This window comes from Trichinella spiralis (assembly GCF_000181795.1).
Source record: "Trichinella spiralis strain ISS 195 chromosome Unknown Scfld1, whole genome shotgun sequence".
NCBI classification, from domain to species: domain Eukaryota; kingdom Metazoa; phylum Nematoda; class Enoplea; order Trichinellida; family Trichinellidae; genus Trichinella; species Trichinella spiralis.
The window spans coordinates 1,172,914-1,191,289 of NW_003526940.1; the positions used below are offsets into that span (position 1 = coordinate 1,172,914).

At 32.0% G+C, this 18,376-nt stretch overlaps 5 protein-coding genes across 5 annotated transcripts; 3 read left to right on the top strand and 2 right to left on the bottom strand.

Moving 5' to 3' along the window:
• Nucleotides 1–1,033: 1,033 nt before the first annotated feature.
• On the bottom strand, nucleotides 1,034–2,447 carry Tsp_07383 (transmembrane protein 186). The gene is made up of 2 exons (XM_003381657.1): nucleotides 1,856–2,447; nucleotides 1,034–1,131 (listed from the first exon to the last, which is right to left on the bottom strand). The coding sequence occupies exons 1-2, from the start codon at nucleotides 2,445–2,447 to the stop codon at nucleotides 1,034–1,036; spliced, it is 690 nt and encodes a 229-aa protein (XP_003381705.1).
• An 820-nt stretch (nucleotides 2,448–3,267) lies between these two features.
• Nucleotides 3,268–9,308, top strand: Tsp_07382 (putative C2 domain protein). The gene is made up of 11 exons (XM_003381658.1): nucleotides 3,268–3,485; nucleotides 3,804–3,931; nucleotides 4,195–4,350; nucleotides 4,410–4,593; nucleotides 5,120–5,156; nucleotides 5,908–6,084; nucleotides 6,384–6,649; nucleotides 6,979–7,403; nucleotides 8,175–8,331; nucleotides 8,457–8,568; nucleotides 9,120–9,308. The coding sequence occupies exons 1-11, from the start codon at nucleotides 3,268–3,270 to the stop codon at nucleotides 9,306–9,308; spliced, it is 2,049 nt and encodes a 682-aa protein (XP_003381706.1).
• Nucleotides 9,309–10,745: 1,437 nt separating this feature from the next.
• Nucleotides 10,746–11,100, top strand: Tsp_07381 (toxin-antitoxin system, antitoxin component, Xre family). Its single transcript, XM_003381659.1, has 2 exons — nucleotides 10,746–10,798; nucleotides 10,974–11,100. Exons 1-2 carry the CDS (start codon nucleotides 10,746–10,748, stop codon nucleotides 11,098–11,100), a joined length of 180 nt encoding a protein of 59 aa, XP_003381707.1.
• A 1,271-nt stretch (nucleotides 11,101–12,371) lies between these two features.
• Tsp_07380 (GPI mannosyltransferase 2) lies at nucleotides 12,372–13,056 on the top strand. Its single transcript, XM_003381660.1, has 4 exons — nucleotides 12,372–12,498; nucleotides 12,530–12,628; nucleotides 12,823–12,851; nucleotides 12,988–13,056. The coding sequence occupies exons 1-4, from the start codon at nucleotides 12,372–12,374 to the stop codon at nucleotides 13,054–13,056; spliced, it is 324 nt and encodes a 107-aa protein (XP_003381708.1).
• A 1,300-nt stretch (nucleotides 13,057–14,356) lies between these two features.
• On the bottom strand, nucleotides 14,357–18,296 carry Tsp_07379 (neurotransmitter-gated ion-channel transmembrane region family protein). Its single transcript, XM_003381661.1, has 7 exons — nucleotides 18,239–18,296; nucleotides 17,787–17,918; nucleotides 17,210–17,646; nucleotides 16,477–16,774; nucleotides 15,801–15,941; nucleotides 14,685–15,136; nucleotides 14,357–14,617 (listed from the first exon to the last, which is right to left on the bottom strand). The coding sequence occupies exons 1-7, from the start codon at nucleotides 18,294–18,296 to the stop codon at nucleotides 14,357–14,359; spliced, it is 1,779 nt and encodes a 592-aa protein (XP_003381709.1).
• Between the last annotated feature and the right edge of the window lie 80 nt (nucleotides 18,297–18,376).

Here is an 18,376-nt window from a genome sequence, read left to right on the forward strand (position 1 = left end):
TTTTCACAGAAAGAGAAGCTTGATTTCGGTTCCCCGAATCATTTCACTGCTGAGTGTAAGGCGTGCGACACAATGACCCGAAAGCAATGCAGCACTTCGACTTAACTTTAATTCTGTCTTTTGTTTGCACGCCAACGCGAAATGACATGATCAACTCGCTTTTATTCATTCACCGTACTTTTTGATCGACTGAAAACAGCACACAGAGCCATTGATTCACACTTGATAGGACATAATCAAGTTCGCCCAATTTCAAGGTTTTATTGATGATTTTCTTTATTAAACATTTTCGAACTCCTCATTGCCCTTGAATATAACACTTCCGCATAAATACAGCAAACTCAGGTTAGCCATTATTCTGCGACGTGGGGGAAACTTCGACACCAAATTTGCAATCATTACAAACAGGAAAAAAATTTCATATTTATTTATTTTACAAAATTTATTCTTTTACACTGACATATTCGTAATAAATAGAAACATTATGGAAAAAAGTTTTCGCAACTGATTGACAACCGTTCTCAAATACCGTATCAAAATTAAACTTTCGCTGAACAATCTCTACAGCTTAAAATGCTGATAGAATTAACAAATGATAAAAATAACTCAACTGAGGATACATATTAATTTGAAGTTTACAGACAAAAATAAAATTTTCTTTCAAATTGCTCTACGTAAACTGTGCAATACATTAAGTTGCACGCACCTGTTTATTATTGCAATGTTATAATTATCATGTCAGTTCGTAACTTTCGACATTGGAACAATGATTCGAAAATTCAAACTCATAATGAAGAAAATATTAAATAATAAGAGCTTAAAAATATTTCACACTGAAGAAAAAATTTTTTTAAAATAGACTTACACATTAGTAATAAATAAGTGTCATTTGAATGTTGCTCAAGCATTAATTCAGAGAATTCTTCTGATCTTTGTTGCAGAAAGAAAAGCAAGATAACACACAACAAAATAATAAGTATAAATCTGATAAAACGCTCTTAAAACAGTTCAATAAAAAATTAAATGGCAAAAACTATGCAATTTGGTCAGCGTCAGTAATGTTTATTGACGAATAGTAAGAAATGATTTTCAAGTCAAGTTGAGAAAATTGTAGTAATGTTTCAATTTTAGCTGCATATAAATTAAGTTTAGCTTTATATCACTTAGAATGTATTTATTATTAAATTCAAATATCATAAATAAAATTTTCATATTGTCTCAGGTTATAAAAAAGAAAAAAAGTTATAAAGCAATTTTCCGCTGCTCTTTTTTCATGCTAATTTTTAAGCAAAAAATATTTTGTGATTCAAGTGCAAGTATGTATAATTTTAACTGCCAGTGATTTTATAATTGTATTAATAATACTGAAGCAACCAAGCGAACTTAAAATGTTGCAATATATAATACCGTTTGGCGATGAAAAACAATAATGTTTATTGATGAAACAAAAGATTACTTGTTTTACTGTACTGCCGCTTTAAAGAATGGCTTGAAAACAGAATCAATACGTTCTTAATGAATTTAACTTAAAGATAACGTTTGATTACGCAAAGTATTGCTGCTTCTTTTCATGGAATATTAGGACATTTATTTTTTTATGTAATTTGTAATTTTATTTATGTAATTTATGTAATTGATACATTCGCTAAAATTTTTCTAGACTATTATTATTCTAAGATTTCAGGGCAAGTAAAAAATAACATTTTTACTGTAAATATTTTTCTGAAATTTCAATTACACTTCTTGATAATTAAATTAACTTTCAAAAAATATTCCATATTTGCAATTATAATGAATCATTCAAAAAAATCACCAAATACATTGATCAATTTTTGTTTGTTAACCACTTCATAACCTTTTAAAGGTAAATAAAGATGAAACTTTGAATCAGAATAACGTCGAATTGCAGCATAAATATCACCAGGACAAAAGTTGACTTCAGAAAGTGGAGTCAAATCTTCCAGTGGAATTTCAACGTTACGTCTTGCTCCCCAAAATGTCAAATGACCAATGCGAATTACATTTCTACTCTCGTCTAAACTAACCACGCCAATCAAACGCCGGAATATGCTGGACATTACGCAGAGCATGAATAACGCAAAAACACATATGAAAACCAAAACGTATAGCTGATTCAGTGAAATCTGCTTGTCTTGATAAGCTAAATAAGCAACGGGAACGAAAATTACTGAAAGAACAGTTTGTGCAATTTTGATGCGGGATATGCTAGCTATAATGGGCATCCATTTAAAACGATACAATGGAAGCCAGTGAATGCCATCTTGTGTATAAACTGAACATCGACGAGTAGCTTGAAATAAAATATACTTCTGTTTTGAGTTCAGTGATGAATAAAATATAAATAATGCCTGACCGCTACGTGAAAATGTTTTCTTCAATTCTTTGCCAGCTACGTGTAAAGAAAGCAGTCGAATTCCAAAAAACATGCCTTCATCAATTTATTTCAGTACAAAAAACTTGTCATTGATCTTTTATAAAATGAAAACCATCAATATATGGATAGAAAAAAATACTTATTTTAGAAAAACTATACTTCAAATTTCATTCTTGCAATTCTACAATCCATGCTACAGTATTACAGAAATGTAAGTAACGTTTATAAGTTTAATTTATTAATGTGACGTTTTTAATGAACATATATTAAATTCAAAATAATAAATAATGTAAAGAAAGAGCGTAAGTTATGTAGAATACTTTTTAATATATTTTTACTGTGCAAATGCAAATTCATTGCAAATGCATACTGCATGCACGTCAGATATGTATGTAAAAAGTTTGAGTTTTGATAATACAGGCATATTTCATAGCTTTTTTGCAGGTGTGGCGGTTATGTTTGTTGAGTGAAATTTTGTTCAGTTGAGATTATTTATTCAGTAAAATTGAAAGTGAAGAATTGATTTCTAATTGAGATTTTTAATGTTTAATGATATAAGGATAAATTATGCATTGAATTTAAAGTTTTGCAAGTTTGAATTTTTATCTATAAAAACTGAAAAATATTTCTACAAGCATTTTATTTAAGATTGTAATCTTATTTCATAATTTATTAATATTGATGCATTTTAACATATGTCACATTAATGTTTATCAGCACTTCAAAATTTGCATTTTCAGTATTCTTATTTGTTTTGCATTTGCGAAGAAGTAAAACGTGAGATTTATTTACTTGTTTTCGTTTCGTGGAGATGTTTTATGTATCGATGCAATTTATATAATATTTTTTAATGTTTTTTTTAGATTTTGAAAATGCCAGGTACTCTTAGAGTACGCATAATTTCTGGTCGTGGTTTTCCTGTTATGGATCGTTCGAATGAAACAACAGACGCATTTGTCGAAGTTAAATTTGGTCAATCTGTTCATCGGACTGAGATTTATCCAAAATCGTTGAATCCAAAATGGGATACAGATTGGTTTTGCTTTGAAGCAGAAGAGGAAAATTTGCAAGATGAATGTCTCCAAATTAGGTAAATTTATTTATATACTGAAACTGCTTTGCATTCATATAATTATGAAATTTTTTCTTACATCTAAAGGCAACAGTTCTTTTTCTCGAAAGTTTCGGTGAAAAAATATTTTTGTTCTTTAAACTGAATATTTTGACGTTTTACAGTACTTCGATGGTAAAGTAGTAATTTTGTAAGTTGATTTTAAACGTACCGCTTTATTTTCTTGAAACAATAATATTATTTTTTTAACCCAAGCAATATGGTAAACTGTTGTTGTAAAATTTGCGATTTCTACATTTATTTTCTGTGTGTATATTAAATTCAATCATATTTCAGAGTTATGGACTATGATACGTATTCAGCGAATGATTCTATTGGACGTGTTTATGTAGATTTGACTCCATTACTTCATGCTAAAAAACGGGAAATTTCTGGCTGGTTTCCAATTTACGATACCATGAACGGTGATGATGATCATTTTTGATTGAAAAAAATTATTTTTTGGGATAAGTTTTTTCTTGAATTTTAGGTGTTCGTGGAGAAATTTACGTTGTTATTGGAATTGATCTGTTTGCTGATGTAAATTGCTTTCGCAAATCTTCATTTAATATTAATGTTTTTGCAAGTATATATCTTTATTTTTTTTGAAAATGATCATATTTATAATTATAATTTTATCGATACTTCTTTTGCAATAATTCAAAATTTTATTATATTTTTTTGATAGCCTCAGCAATTCCTGTTGGACAAGCTTTGATCAATATCCACGGATTTGTTGATGAATTGATCACCAGTTCTGATCCAGAATACGAATGGATTGATAAAATTCGCACACCCCGGGCAAGTAATGAAGTTAGACAAACTTTATTTTCCAAAATAGCAGGTAAGAAGTTATTTGAATATTAAAAATTTCAAATCGAACGTCGAATAAATGAAATTTAGGAGAATTGACACGTCGAATTGGGAAAAAAGCCGCCGAAATGGGTGGAAATGCCATAATTGGTTATACGCAGTATTTCGATTTTGAAGGTGAACTTGGTATTGTTATTCGTGGAAATGGTACTGTTGTCACCCTTGAAAAATGTACCGCCTGTTCGACATCACTGATCAAAGAAAAAAGAGAACGGTACGTTATTGGAATGGGAAAAATTAAATTAATAAAATAAACAAGTAAATAATTGTTTATTCTTTTCAAATTCATTCAAGATTGAGCAATTCGGCTGGCTTTGAACCGCACTTTCAGAATGTTCAAAAATTTACCCCGAGTCGTCGTTATTCAAATCCTAAACACATGCAATCAAGGGATCATAATATTTTGAAAAGTGAAAATATTTGTGAAAAATCTGCGGCAATTCGACTTTACAAGCTGACCACTGTACCTGCTACACCGTCGGGCACGTCAGGCAGTTGCAAAACATATTTCAAAGCAATAACATTAATTAATTAATAGATGTTTTGGTTTAAAGTGCGTTTTCTTTTCGTCTTTATTCAGGAATATCCATTTTTGACTGTTCGTTCATTGCCCACTGAACTGTTAGTCAGTCTGGGAGGTACTGTTGCGGCGCATTCAGTTAAATTGCTTCGAGGAAATGAAAGTGACTTGAAACAATGAATATTATTGAATATATGTGATGTGAAATATAATTTTTCAGAACCCGAAGATCGGCACGCCTGGTGGCGAGAATTGAGGTTAGAAATCTGCGGACACATGACCGCTTTGGGTTGCAATGCTGTCATTGGCTACCGAGAAGACGCTACCATTCGGTATTTTTTGTTTTAATTAAATTTCCATAAATTTTAAATGGATTTAAAAAAAAATATATATTTTTTTTGCAGAGATGACATTTGCGCAATGACTGTAATTGGCACGGCGGCAGTGATAAATTTTTCCCTCTGGCCGTCGTCAGTGTTGATCCACGCGGAAATGGGAAAATTTCACCGCGCCGTTTGCGCGGCTTCTTTTCACCAAGATTTTCCAAGCAGTTCTAAAATTTTGAAAAATTCCCTCTTCGAATTGACCAACACTGACCCCCTGATGGAAGGGAAACAATTTTACCAAGTGGTCAACTTGTTGGCCAGATCTGTGGAAAAGCCTTGCACAATGTGTCACATATTGCCCAGAGCAGCCGAATTGCATTTGACCAAAGCTAGCAGCATTTGTCAAGTTTGTCTGTAAGATACAATTCTGCTCAGATGCAGTGGAATTATTTATTATAATTTTTTATTTTTCAGAGAAAAACCAGTGCCCAGTGTATTGCTCAGTACAACTGATCAGCCGCCGGAATTGACCGAAGAATTTAGTGGATCTTTGGTTCAAGCTCGTGTAATTCGTAAAAAATCAGGATACAGCGGTGAACAATTGGCTCAGCATTTGACCAATGTGATGAACCAGTGTGGTTGTGTTGCTTGTGTGGTGAAAATGAAGAATATCCATTTTCAGATACTTCCATTTATTGAGCATGAAGCTCATAGTCAAGTTATATCACAAACCAGTGCATCAGGCAAAAATGCAGTATTTGGAATTCAACGTCAATTTTCAATTGGTGAAGAGATGGTTGTCCTGATTGTTACCGGAACAGCTGTATTTTTGCCTGCTCTTGCTAGTCCTAAGCAGAAAGTTGGTTGTATGTTTTGATTTTAATTATTATTAATTAATAAATATTAATTTCAAGGAACCACTTGCAAGTGGAAAAGTTGAAGAAAATCCTATAGATTCGAAAGAACAACAACGTTCAGTGGTTTCGTTTGTGGAAAATTTGTCCAACAGCAGTGGATCGAATTCTGAATCGAACAGCAACGAGGAAGATAAATTTGACAAGAAAAAAAAATTGAAACGTTCAAAAAATGCTATCTTAATTGCGGTATATTGAAATTGAACTGAACTGAAACAAACAAACAAAATGTTTTTCCTTGCAGGCAGATTGTTCTTTGAGACATCCGTTCAAGACCCATTCGTCATATCCGATTGTGTGCACATTTTGCGACATGTCCAAATTTCCGAATATCGCAAAACGGGCACCGTATTTTCACAACACATTCACAAGAATTGTTCGCTTCAATATTCACGAAATTGAATTGGATGAAAATTTTTTGAGCAACAAGTTGAACTGGATTGCTAAAGTAAGCTGGCGCATTCGTGCGAAAGATGCAACGATTCAAGATTCGAAATTTTTTAGAGTACGGTATTTAAATTTCGAAAAATGGAACCGATCGTTTTTGCTGGTTTAATGTTTTCCGTGCATGTTGGTGAAGACAGTGAAATGCAGGTATCACTGCAATTTGTTATGATTGATTATGTTATGTTTGATTGGGGGGAAAAGAAAGGGAAACGGTTTTCATTTTGACATTTTAGATATGTTCTTATGGTGTTGCTTTGACGGGAAAAAGCTTAGTTGGACAATTCAGACAAAAAGAAAAACAGAGAGATGATTTTGTCGAGGAGTGAATATATATATACATATATAACAATTTTCATTGTTTTCAACAAAAAAAATGAATTATAAATTTTAAGATTTTCCAAAATTACGATAGCTGAAACTGCAGCTTCTTGCAGCAACATCAGCAGCGGTCGTTGGTCGAACCAGTCAAAGCTACCTTGGCAAAGCGCCTGCGAAGAGTTGGAAAAAGCACCAGTACCTTACCCGATGACCGTGCCGGAGACGTTCATCACCGCCCTGCTGGAACCACCGCTTGGCATGCCGATCACCAGCTATTTGGGATATTATGATTTCTTCTTCATCCGTGAAACGACGGCCGTTCGCGACATCGGTGGCTTGGAGGCGTTTGTCCAAATCGCGTTGGCTGAAATTTTGCACGTCGTCCAAGCGCACGTAACCGCCTTCGGCGGCCAAGGGATGGTCTCGTTCAAATTCAGCGTTACAGAACTTTCGTACGGGTTAAGTAGAAATCAAGTACAATTTTTGATCGGCATAAGCGGTGATATTGTCACCGTTTTGAAAACTAATTGAAATTAAAATTTGCCGACAAGAATTTCCTTATTCAAAAAAAATTTTTTTTTCATCATTTTTTTTGCTTATATAATTTGATTTATCTTTATTTACTTATTTTAAAGAGATAATTTTTTTTATTAAAAATAACGCTTATTCGTGAACTTTTTAGTTCCTTTATCAGTTCATGTCAGAGACGGAACTTATCGACGACAGTTTGTTAAAATGTCGTCGTGTGGAAAAGTCAAACTTTTTAATTCTTAATATCACTCTGATATGATTTAAAATCAAGCATGCCAAACGCAGATCATTCCGCCTAATAAAGCACGTATTTATATTTGTGCAGTAATATTTCAAATTAACTGAAACTTTTTGTTAACAACTTTGATGAGAATGTAAATGAAGTTGATGAGAATGTGATAAAGTTGTCAATCATGAAAGTTTGATAAAATTTGGAAAATCCAATGGAAAAACAAAACGAAAATGATGGAAACGTTTATTTATACAATAGCACTGCAGCAGTGGTTTGCTTATTTCAGTTAAAAATTTTTCAAATTTGTTCACCTGGATGGATTTGCACAAAATTATTGCATGTTTTGCATTCATATTCGGCAATTTCATTTTCCACTTTGCAAATTGCAGTTGTCCGTATCTGAACGGAGTTGAGAAACAGTTATATTTTAAGGAATGCGATCAAAATCCAAGTATTACTCCTTTTTAATTCATTACAATCATGCAGGTATTTTGAGTTTTGTTTTAGACAATCCTTTACCGTTTAAAATTTTGAAAGTCGAAGTGAAACTACCAAATGGCTCTATTTCCTATCCAGTTAATATCAGTACTCCACTTCATGTTCACGTCCATGTAAACAACACATTGAACAGACCCGTGAACAAAATTTTATCAGATATGTCGCTGTACGTGTATGCAAATTTATTGTGGTTACGTTGTTCATGGATCCATATACCAACTTTCGATCACTTGTAAATATTTCATTCTATTCTTTGGGTAATTTTATATTGGGAAAAAAATTTTCTTCTAGAAAAGACATTGATGAGTGTCAAAATTGCCCACTGTCCACAGGTTTATTGGAACTTCAAATAGCGTACGATTTCACCAAAGTACAATGCATCATGCCTTTCATTCAAACAGGAGTAAGTACATATTTTTGTTGGCAATTTTCCCCATTTTGACAATTCAATTTTCAGACACAGTATGGGTTGGACATTTCAGTCCGAGATGGTGAAAATCCAAAACAAAATTTAGCTTGTTTCCGTTTAGAAGCACTGCTGACTAAATGAACAGCATCATCCATGATGAAAATAAAAATTTCTTTTCTACATTATTATCAATGAATAAATTACCAGCCAATTTTAATTCAAAAATAAATCACATTACATAATTTACTTTGATAACTGCAGCATTTCTGCTGTGAAGAAATAAATAAATAAATATTAATATACTTGTATTTTTGCCTGAAAATGATTGCTGTCACCAACATCCGATGCCCGACAAATAAAAAATTCACACAATACAACAGCAACAAATAAATGAATATTCATGCTAATTATGCTTCATTCTGAAAAAAACATATCTGGAGAAATTTGAACGTTTTCATAACTCTCATTACTAATTAATTAATTTAAAAAAATTATAAATGCAAAATTTGATCAATCACGAGAGCTACTTCTGCCACTTTTTTCAGAACGAGTACGAGATGGACTTCTCGAAAATGAACGTGTTCTGGAACGAGAATACGAAGCCGAATCACTGCGGGAACGAGAATGGCTTCTCGATGAACGTGAATGATTTCTTGAACGCGAACGACTTCGACTACGGGAACGGCTGGGCGAACGCCTACGGTATCGTCGATCTTCCAAACTGCGTTCTCTAGGCGAATCACTGTAACGTCTGTAGAAAATGTCAATTAATTAAAAAAAATAATACTGACATTTAAATAATAATAAATTCTTTTAAATTTAAATAAACTAAAACCCTGTTTGTTTTCTTTAAACATTACTGTAAAATATTTGCGAGAAAAAATCAAGATCAAATCATCATCATACCCTCACGCATTCGACAAAAAGAATAACAAACAAAAAAATACCGTTGATCGAAAAATACTGTGAGACTGACAGTTCACACTTTTCATACAGAATGGTGTGAAATAAATCACTTACTAGAATTCTACTACTATCAGATCACCGTTTACAACTGCAAGATCAGGTAGTCAGTCACTCTGGTGTAATTTGGGTTGACTTGAAAAAATAAAAATTGCTTCTGACGAAGTTAACAGGAAATTTTTACATTACACACTGCGAACAAGTTCAAACTGACCGCCTGTCATGTTCGCTTTCTGGTATAGAAAAACACATACCATATACACGCATACATACGACAAGTATGTATGCGTGTATAGGTTTTTGCGACTTCCGGCATTTCGCGGCCGATGAATTTCTAAACCGGCATCTACATGAAAAAAATCAGCATCTGCAGCAGGAAGCATGCCAACAGCAGGACGACTTCTGCGGCTCCAGCTCTGCTTAGCTGATATGTGTATACAGCTTCATCTTCAATAACATAACTTCAACAATTATTTTTATAACTTTCACGCAGTCGAGTCGCTGTTTAAATAAAATACAAGCACTGCTAACATAATGCTTGTGACTACTCCCAAAAAATTCTAATTTGATAACATGTCAATTAAACATTGAATTGGGAAAAAATTTTTTTTAATGAATACAATTTTTACACCATCATAAATGAAATGTTAAATGATCAAAGTTAACTTCCCCATGTATAAAAGATATATGCGTTAATCGCGAGCCACTGATTAAATACAAATAATGTGATCACAACAGTGAAACGAAATATTCATGCGAAAATGCAGCGTTTCGCTCAATTTTCAAAGCATGAATACAATTATCTGAAAAAAACCGGTCAACACTATCTTTACCAACTTACCGGAAATAAATGCAGAATAAATTGAATAAAGATGATAAAAAAATTATTTTTTTTAATGAAATTTAAAAACGTTTTAAAACCTTAAATTTGTTGATTTTAAATAAACTTTATTTGGCAGCTGCGTAAACATGCTCAATCTGCGAATGAAACTGCAGCAACCAAAATGCTTCAGTGATTAAAAGCAGGAATAAGTTCAAATAGAAATATAAAAATAATAGAATAAATAAAACACTAACCGGCGTCTGTAACTTTCACGTTCACGATCGTCAATCGGACGCCCATAGCGAGCCATAACAATGTGAACTTGCCTGCCGTCTACGCGACGACCATCCATTCGAGCCATTGCTTCTTCAGCGTCACGACGACTATGAAAACGTACAAATGCAAAACCACGACTATCTCTAGTCCAGCGATCGCGGGGTATGTGAATATCACCAATCTCTCCAAACTTTTCGAACGCCCGACGCAATTCCGCAGGACCTGTACGCGCGGACAAATTATCTATCTATAAAAAAAATAAAAAGAAAAAAATTAAACATAATCATACAATTCAAAACATCTTAAATGTGAAAAAAAATATTTAAAATACTTTCAGCGACGTCATTCCTTCAATTTTTGGAGGCGGAGCTCGACTTCTGGAAGACATCCTAAAACAACATTTACAGTCTGTTCACAAAAATAATAAATCAATGACATTTTCGACTTATGATGTAATGAAATGATACTGATAGTGTAAAAACGCTGTTTTACATTAGTAAAGGCTTAATAATTTAGAAGCAAGAAAAAAAGAAAATTTTGTTTTAAATGATAATCTATTAAATTGGATTGAAAACAGAAATAATTTTTTCATGAAATTAATGAAAAAATCTCAAAAGCATGAGTTACAGTATTAGATGTAATAACACAGGGAAACAAAAGAATTAACACTCACTTCAATCCGACAAAACAAACGAAATGAACTGTCAAAATGACTAAATGTAGTGGATCATGTGTTAAAGAAAAGCAAGTTTAAATTAAAAATTATTATGCTACATTTGTTATTCATTCAAATCACATAAATAAAGTTAACTTTTAATTTAAAATAGATGTCCCTTTTTTAAATTCAGATCCAGTTTTTCAAGTAGATCCATTTTTTTAAATATTTGCTTATTATCATACTGTAAATGATTACTAACATTCGTTGTTACGGAAAGCATACTGTATTAAATAGCATTCAGGTATACATAATTAAGAAAAAAAAAATTTTATGGTAATTTGAAATTGTTTTAACGCATCGTAACGCACGTTTCAGACCAATGAGAATCAAAAACAACCAGAAATTTTGATAGCATTTCTTTAAACTGTCACTTACTTGTCTACCGTAATCTGAAATTTTATCCGTTTAAAACATTCCTGTTTAATCCAGAAATTCTCAGAAATTCTGTTTTTCAAATATACGTTACAAATAATTAATCAATTAATCAATAATTTTTATTGTAAGATAAATCACATAGTTCACAACATTGTGCACTACATTTATTCATGAAAATCATATTATTTTACCAGCTTACTCTACTGTGTATTTGCCATGTCATCACACATGAGGTATAGAAATGCAATAGTGTGATCAAAGTAAAGTATATCTGTTGTTTTATTTTTAATTTCATTATGCTTATTTTTTCATGTTTTTTAGTTTTCCAGCAGAACAGGAACTTTGGATAAGCTGCCTTTCAGTAAATATGCCTGAAACCTGAAATCTCTGTTAATGTTTTTAACGTCAGCATTGTCTTTCTACAGAAGCATTGGAAGTAGTATCTCTTTATTACGCTGAACTCTAAGCGGAATCATCAGTAGGAAGCACAAAAATAAATGGTTTGAAAGTGCCGTACATATAAAGGCTTTTGAAGGCGCTGCAGACTTTTGAAATGGCATTATGAATCATAGCGTTGCAGGCCAAGTCTAGTGAGGTTCAAGAGCAGAGAAGACGCGAAATCATTTCCTTTTTATTCACGAAATGTTACAAAAAGTAGAACAAGTGGAAGCCACTTTTATCAGTTCAAATTTCAAAAGTGAATGGATTCAAACATCGAAACAAGACGATGATGTTTCTGTGAAATTATACTTCCATTTACGTGAAAGTCGTTGGAAAAAAATCATCATTGTTTCGTAAAGAAAACAGTGAACGTTCTTCAAAAGCTACAAAGATAAACGAAAATTACACCGAGTCGACACAGCATAAAGTGTTGTTGAATAAACTTTGGAATCAGTTAAGTATTTTACAATCTATCTTCACTCAACAAAGTTACTTAGAAGACTTGCAAAATGTGGAGTATCTAGACAAAATGTATGACTGAAAACGAAACCAATAGAGAAGTAACGAAATTTCTCCAATAAACCGATGGTAATACTGTCAATAGCACTTAATTTCATAATGCGCTTGATTTAATTAATTTCATATTTTGCAGATTCTAAACAATCAAGAAAAGTTACTATAGTATTGAAAGACTGAAAAATTGCAACCCCAAAGGATGTGATCCTTTTCGCCTATGCGAGCTTTATTTCAATTTACGATAATTTCCAATTTTATTGACAATCACGTCTTATTGATTTTTATAATATATCTGTTGCAGGCCAAGTCCATCGCAATTGGTGTACACACAGGCGGCCATTCAGTTACTCTGTTAATTTTTGATTTATAATTTTGCTTTTTAAATAAAATTTTACTTCTGCACTGTTTGTTGTTACTAATATACTTTTAATTTCTACTTTAAAATTTTTTATATTCTGAAAAATAACTTTTATTGGTTTATACTTTATTCCACTATAATGCATAAGTGTTGTTCTTTTTGTTTTACTGGTGTATTTCAACTTGTATACGTTGCCACTATAAATAAGTTACTCAGTATGACAACAAGTTTTGCACAATCTGGTAGCATCACCCATTTAGAATAAATCAGATACAAAAGTAGAAAAAACAAAGCAGATGAAACAAAATTTTTTTCTTTCGTAACTTTAAATAGTGAAAATGCAAATTTGACCTTTTCATCACTTGTTTCTCAACACGAATTTGGCCTTTTCATGTATTGTGAATGAATTAAATCTTTTGCCGGCATACTGCTAATTATTCACGCAAATTCTTAACTTTCCCACACTTCAACCTAGTATTTAAAAGTGAGTTCAACAATTGGCTGAAAGGCTGCATGAATATTGTACGGTTGGCAAAGCTTTTATTTGGAAATGGCGATGTCATGGAGATTTCGCATAGCCTGTCACTTCTGCCATAAAATTTGTTTTTTCACCGATTGCCAAACCTATGTAATAAAATGGACTAAAAGAATGGAGCTTGAGTTATCAGGAACCACTAAAATATGGCGTTTTTATATAATAATATATTTTAAATTGCTTTTAAACTATTGTTGTGGTATAAAATTGTCTATTCAGACGGAAAACACACGAAAATTGACTAATAGTACAGTAATAGTAACAGATAATCAAGTTGAATAACACACGTATTCGCTGTCGGCAGAATTTTTTCATCAGATACATCGCGTAGATTATTTGTTCAATAAAAGTCAAGTGATGTGGATATTTTATGCTAAACAATTGGAACAAGCAAAAGATAGAACTGAAAACCGTGGGAACTGCATTACATTTGAGATATAAAACCCAATTTGAAGCAGTTAAGTCTGGCAAATATTTCCTGTTCTATCAAGATACAAACTCACTTACTAATTTACCATTTTTTGTGTTCAATTTGTTAATTTTTAATTACCACATTTTATATTGTGTTTCACTTTGGTACAATAAAATACACAATAGCAATTGAAATTGTTCTTAAAAATGCTACTAATTAAAAAGCATAGAATGCGCAAGTTTATTGTATGCAAAAATTGAAATGCAATGTTTATTTGTACAAAATAATGAGAATATTTGAGCAATACGATACCTATTCATGATGTTGTGTAATTATCATGTGACCATTTGTTCAACAAGTGTTTGTCAAAGTCGTCCGCTGTGCTTCAATAAAATACTCCAATATAAAAGGTTGAATACCAAAAAAATAGAAGGAAATATTATTCTTGCGTATTTATCAATGTCGCTAGAAGAGCAGCAATGATGGTTTCGGAATTTTTTTGTTGACAGTTTTTTAAATGAATTCAAAGAATGCCGCTGAAATCTCGGATATTTCGGTATCGTTGTAGTGGACTGTGGAATTGCAAACGGATCTACCGGATGCATCCATGTTGATGCATTTAACGACTGAAGAGAAACAAAATTATTATTTTATTTTCTAACCGAATAAATTGAATAAATAAATTTTACTCACCGTCGTGCTAGTCAGCTTGTCGCATTCACATGGCAGTTCCTCAGTTGTATTCAGTTGGCAAGATGTACTACCTAATTGCCATGGATTCGGAGATGTTTCATGCATTGGAGGTGGTAGACGATTCAGAGGTGTGAGCAATGAAGGACCTGCAGACATTTGAGCGTCTTCTTGTGCGACTTTTGCAAAAGCGTCTTCAATTTTTTTCTGTTTCTTTCTTTTGTCTTTGTAAGTGACAAAAGCATATTCAATAAGTGCACAAAATACCATTACGTAGCAGAAACCAAGATATATGTCTACAGCTTTGACGTAGCTTACTTTCGGCAACTGCCCATTAGTTGTGGTCATCAGTGTCGTCATAGTCAAAACTGTCATAATTCCTAATGTGACTCTAGCCGGAGCTGATTCACGACTTATCCAAAATGAAACCCATGAGATCATTACTACCATAAGAGCTGGTTGATAAATTTGTACCCAGTAGAAACTTAAATTTCGAGAAAATGTCAAATGACAGGTTAACCTGGAATAATCGCCTAAAAAATAAAATGATTACTTTATAACATTTAATATTTAAAAAATCGTTACTTTTAGTTAAGCATATTTTAATATACACTGCATAATGCACAATTTTTAGATTATTGCTTGCAACAGGACTAATATTTAAACACATCACAATGAAAGCGTATTGATTATACAACATTACAAATAATGTTATCTTTAATACTGAATCAGAAATGGCAAATGAAATACGAATTATTAATCATGACACATTTGATAATTTAAGCCTGTTGATAAATGTCATATTGATGAACTTCATTTCTTATTAGTAGTTGTTGTTAGTTTCATAATATTTCTGTTGGTGATGGTGTCGCTTTCCATTCAAAAAACTACCAATAAATTGTTATTAAAAAAGAAAAGCAAAGATATAAATGAAAATGCTTCATTTCTTCAGAAACAAAATTGATTTAAATAGCAAAATTTCATTAAACTACTATTAAATTGTTCAACGTTACAAATAGATAAAAATTAGCACCAATTTTTTAGCAGTAGTAAATTTTACGTGGTTAGCATTACATTAAGACTAAGCTATTTTTTTTTATTTTTGAATGCGCATATTACCTGTACTGAGCGTAATTTTTCGCTCAACTATGAATAAATCCTGTAGCTCAAACGTCGGTAGCTTACGAATTTCAGCATCAAATGTAACAGACTGGAATCCTTTCAGCCAAAACAATCTTATATCAGCATCAGAGTAACCATCTATGAAAAAACTATTTTTTATACGCAATACAAAAAAATTGTAACTTTTTGTGAGCACCAGTTGAAAAAAGTATCTCTTTGGCATTTTATCAAATTATTATATATTCAAGAAAGATGAGACAGTTTACATTATAGAATATGAAATGCAACTTGATTGCCTTGTTAAATAATAAAATGGGCACCTCGAATATTCGAATTCTATTTTTAAATTCTATTATGCCAGTAATGATAGTATTCAAGCTTTCTTTTTAAATAATTCAATGGAGTAAATTTTATAAAGATGAATAATAGATTCATATTCTACGGATTTAATCCCAATTTAGCACTTTTTCATAATATATAATACAGAAAAGTAAAACTTAGGCAATGAAGATGATTGTTCTTCGCAATGACAATAAGCTCGATAATAAGGATGAATTTTTCACAATTTTTAACGTCCTGAAATATGTTGAAAAAGACATAATCGGTGGTGAAAAACTTCTGCTCTAAACTCTAGAAACTTTTTCATTAATTTCTTGTCGACTAATGAAAAAACATGAAATCCAGTAAACGGCGTTGAAAAACAAAAAAAATAAAGGAAACATTATTCTTGAATATTTGTCGATGGATGACGGAGTGACGTGATGTAGCATGTGACGACGCAGTTTTGGTCGAGAGACAATTCGCATAGGCACTGGGCGAATTTGATTCATGTCACAATCACATTCAAGCTGTGACATAGAGAGAGAAGGGCTCATATCGGCATTCGCAAAACGCTTAGCATTGGGTCGATATTGAGCTCTATTTTTTGCTGAAGAGGTATAAGGGTAATATGATGATCGGGGTGCAGATCCCTGTAAAGTGAAAAGGATTTATTAAAAAAATCAAATTAGTTATATTCATCAAGGAATAATCATGCGTGACACTTTCATATTAAAACATTTTGCTAATTCATAAGATTCATCATTTTATACTTTATTTGATTCATTAAGAAACAGATTTTTTTTCTGCTTGCTGGCTGATAAGATACGCTAAGCTTATATTAAGTGGACAATAAAAAACAAATTTATTTTATAAAATGTTGAAGCTTCTGCTTTTCATAAATCAAAATTACACATTTTCAAAAGTTATAAAAATATTTTGTAAACAATTTTTTTTCATTAAAAAGCAGCTAATTGTTTAAACGTTAATTAAGCAGTAACTATATATCGATTGTTGATAATTGTGAAAATAATAATGATAATAATTGAAGCAAATTATAAGAAGAAATAGATGAAGCAGCAACTTACAGAAGATACGAAAGATGCCATCATTGGATCGGCAGATGATAAAATCCCAGAAGAAGACAAAGGTGGAGGCATATGTTGAACAGTTTGTTGCTGCTTTCGGCGTTCTTGTTTCATTTTAACTTTTTTGTTCAAGTAACTAACGGCAGCATATTCAATCAATGAAGCAAAGACCATAACAAAACATGTCCCCAAATATATATCTATAGCTTTTATGTAAGATACTTTTGGCAAGCTTGCATTAGTAGTGGTCATTAGTGTAGTCATTGTTAACACTGTTGTAACACCAAGAGCAACACGAGCAGGTGATGCATCACGATGAATCCAAAATGAGACCCAAGAAATGATGACAATCAGCATTGAAGGAATGTATATTTGCATCATATAAAATCCAATGTTACGCACGAAAACAAATTTTACATGGAGTCGGGAATAATTGCCTTAAATTAAAATTTTTGAAACAAACAAATTCACTATTTTATTGCTTTACATGATAAGTTTGTGTTATTTTAAAGAAAACTATTACTATAATCTACATTTATTATTCATAGATGAATAAGTTAAAAGAAAAACATTTTACCTGTACTTAATGTTATTGTTCTATTCTTCATTGTAAAATGTGCCACATAAAATTGTGGTAAAAATACTTCGTCCATTGTTACAGTTTTGTTTTCAAGCCATCTATATTTTGTGTCTGCTTCAGAATAACCGTCTATAAAATGAGAACAGAAGTGTGTCACTGAAAAAATCTGATGCTACTTTGTTGCCAGCTTTTTTTGTGCTTCAACAATGTACAAAGCGAGCAGGGTGGAGGTAAACAAAAGTGAATACCGCGTTCAGCGGTTTACGAGCATTAAAAATGGGAAAAATATCATCACCAAAACTACCGTCTTACTGTAAACAGCGCTGAAACAGAACTAATTTTCTTATTCTCAGGATTTGACGTTACTGTGCAATATTCAACTGGTGCACCACAAAGTGATAAAATAAAAACGAAATCTACAATGCATGTGTCTAATTGTTTCTACTTACAGCTTTCAATTTCCAAGGTGCATTCTTGGGAATCCAAAGGAAACAAATGTAGCAACATTGGACAAGATGCAGTTACAGTTAATCTTAAATATTAAATTGTAGTGTTGTTGATTTCACATAAAAATAAGAACAGATAAA

Excerpts from the sequence above, each read along its gene's own strand:
- Tsp_07383 (XM_003381657.1), bottom strand. The coding sequence starts at position 2,447 with ATGTTTTTTGGAATTCGACTGCTTTCTTTACACGTAGCTGGCAAAGAA. Across the intron at positions 1,132-1,855 it reads TCTTTATTTACCTTTAAAAG|CTAAAATTGAAACATTACTA; the intron begins GTTATGAAGTGG and ends ATTTATATGCAG.
- Tsp_07382 (XM_003381658.1), top strand. The coding sequence starts at position 3,268 with ATGCCAGGTACTCTTAGAGTACGCATAATTTCTGGTCGTGGTTTTCCT. Across the intron at positions 4,351-4,409 it reads TTTATTTTCCAAAATAGCAG|GAGAATTGACACGTCGAATT; the intron begins GTAAGAAGTTAT and ends AATGAAATTTAG. Across the intron at positions 8,569-9,119 it reads TGCCTTTCATTCAAACAGGA|AACGAGTACGAGATGGACTT; the intron begins GTAAGTACATAT and ends CACTTTTTTCAG.
- Tsp_07381 (XM_003381659.1), top strand. The coding sequence starts at position 10,746 with ATGAAAACGTACAAATGCAAAACCACGACTATCTCTAGTCCAGCGATC. Across the intron at positions 10,799-10,973 it reads TCTAGTCCAGCGATCGCGGG|CGACGTCATTCCTTCAATTT; the intron begins GTATGTGAATAT and ends AAATACTTTCAG.
- Tsp_07380 (XM_003381660.1), top strand. The coding sequence starts at position 12,372 with ATGTTACAAAAAGTAGAACAAGTGGAAGCCACTTTTATCAGTTCAAAT. Across the intron at positions 12,499-12,529 it reads CTTCCATTTACGTGAAAGTC|AAAACAGTGAACGTTCTTCA; the intron begins GTTGGAAAAAAA and ends TGTTTCGTAAAG. Across the intron at positions 12,629-12,822 it reads TAAACTTTGGAATCAGTTAA|ATTCTAAACAATCAAGAAAA; the intron begins GTATTTTACAAT and ends CATATTTTGCAG.
- Tsp_07379 (XM_003381661.1), bottom strand. The coding sequence starts at position 18,296 with ATGTTGCTACATTTGTTTCCTTTGGATTCCCAAGAATGCACCTTGGAA. Across the intron at positions 17,919-18,238 it reads CACCTTGGAAATTGAAAGCT|ACGGTTATTCTGAAGCAGAC; the intron begins GTAAGTAGAAAC and ends CTCATTTTATAG. Across the intron at positions 16,775-17,209 it reads TGGCATCTTTCGTATCTTCT|GGATCTGCACCCCGATCATC; the intron begins GTAAGTTGCTGC and ends TTCACTTTACAG.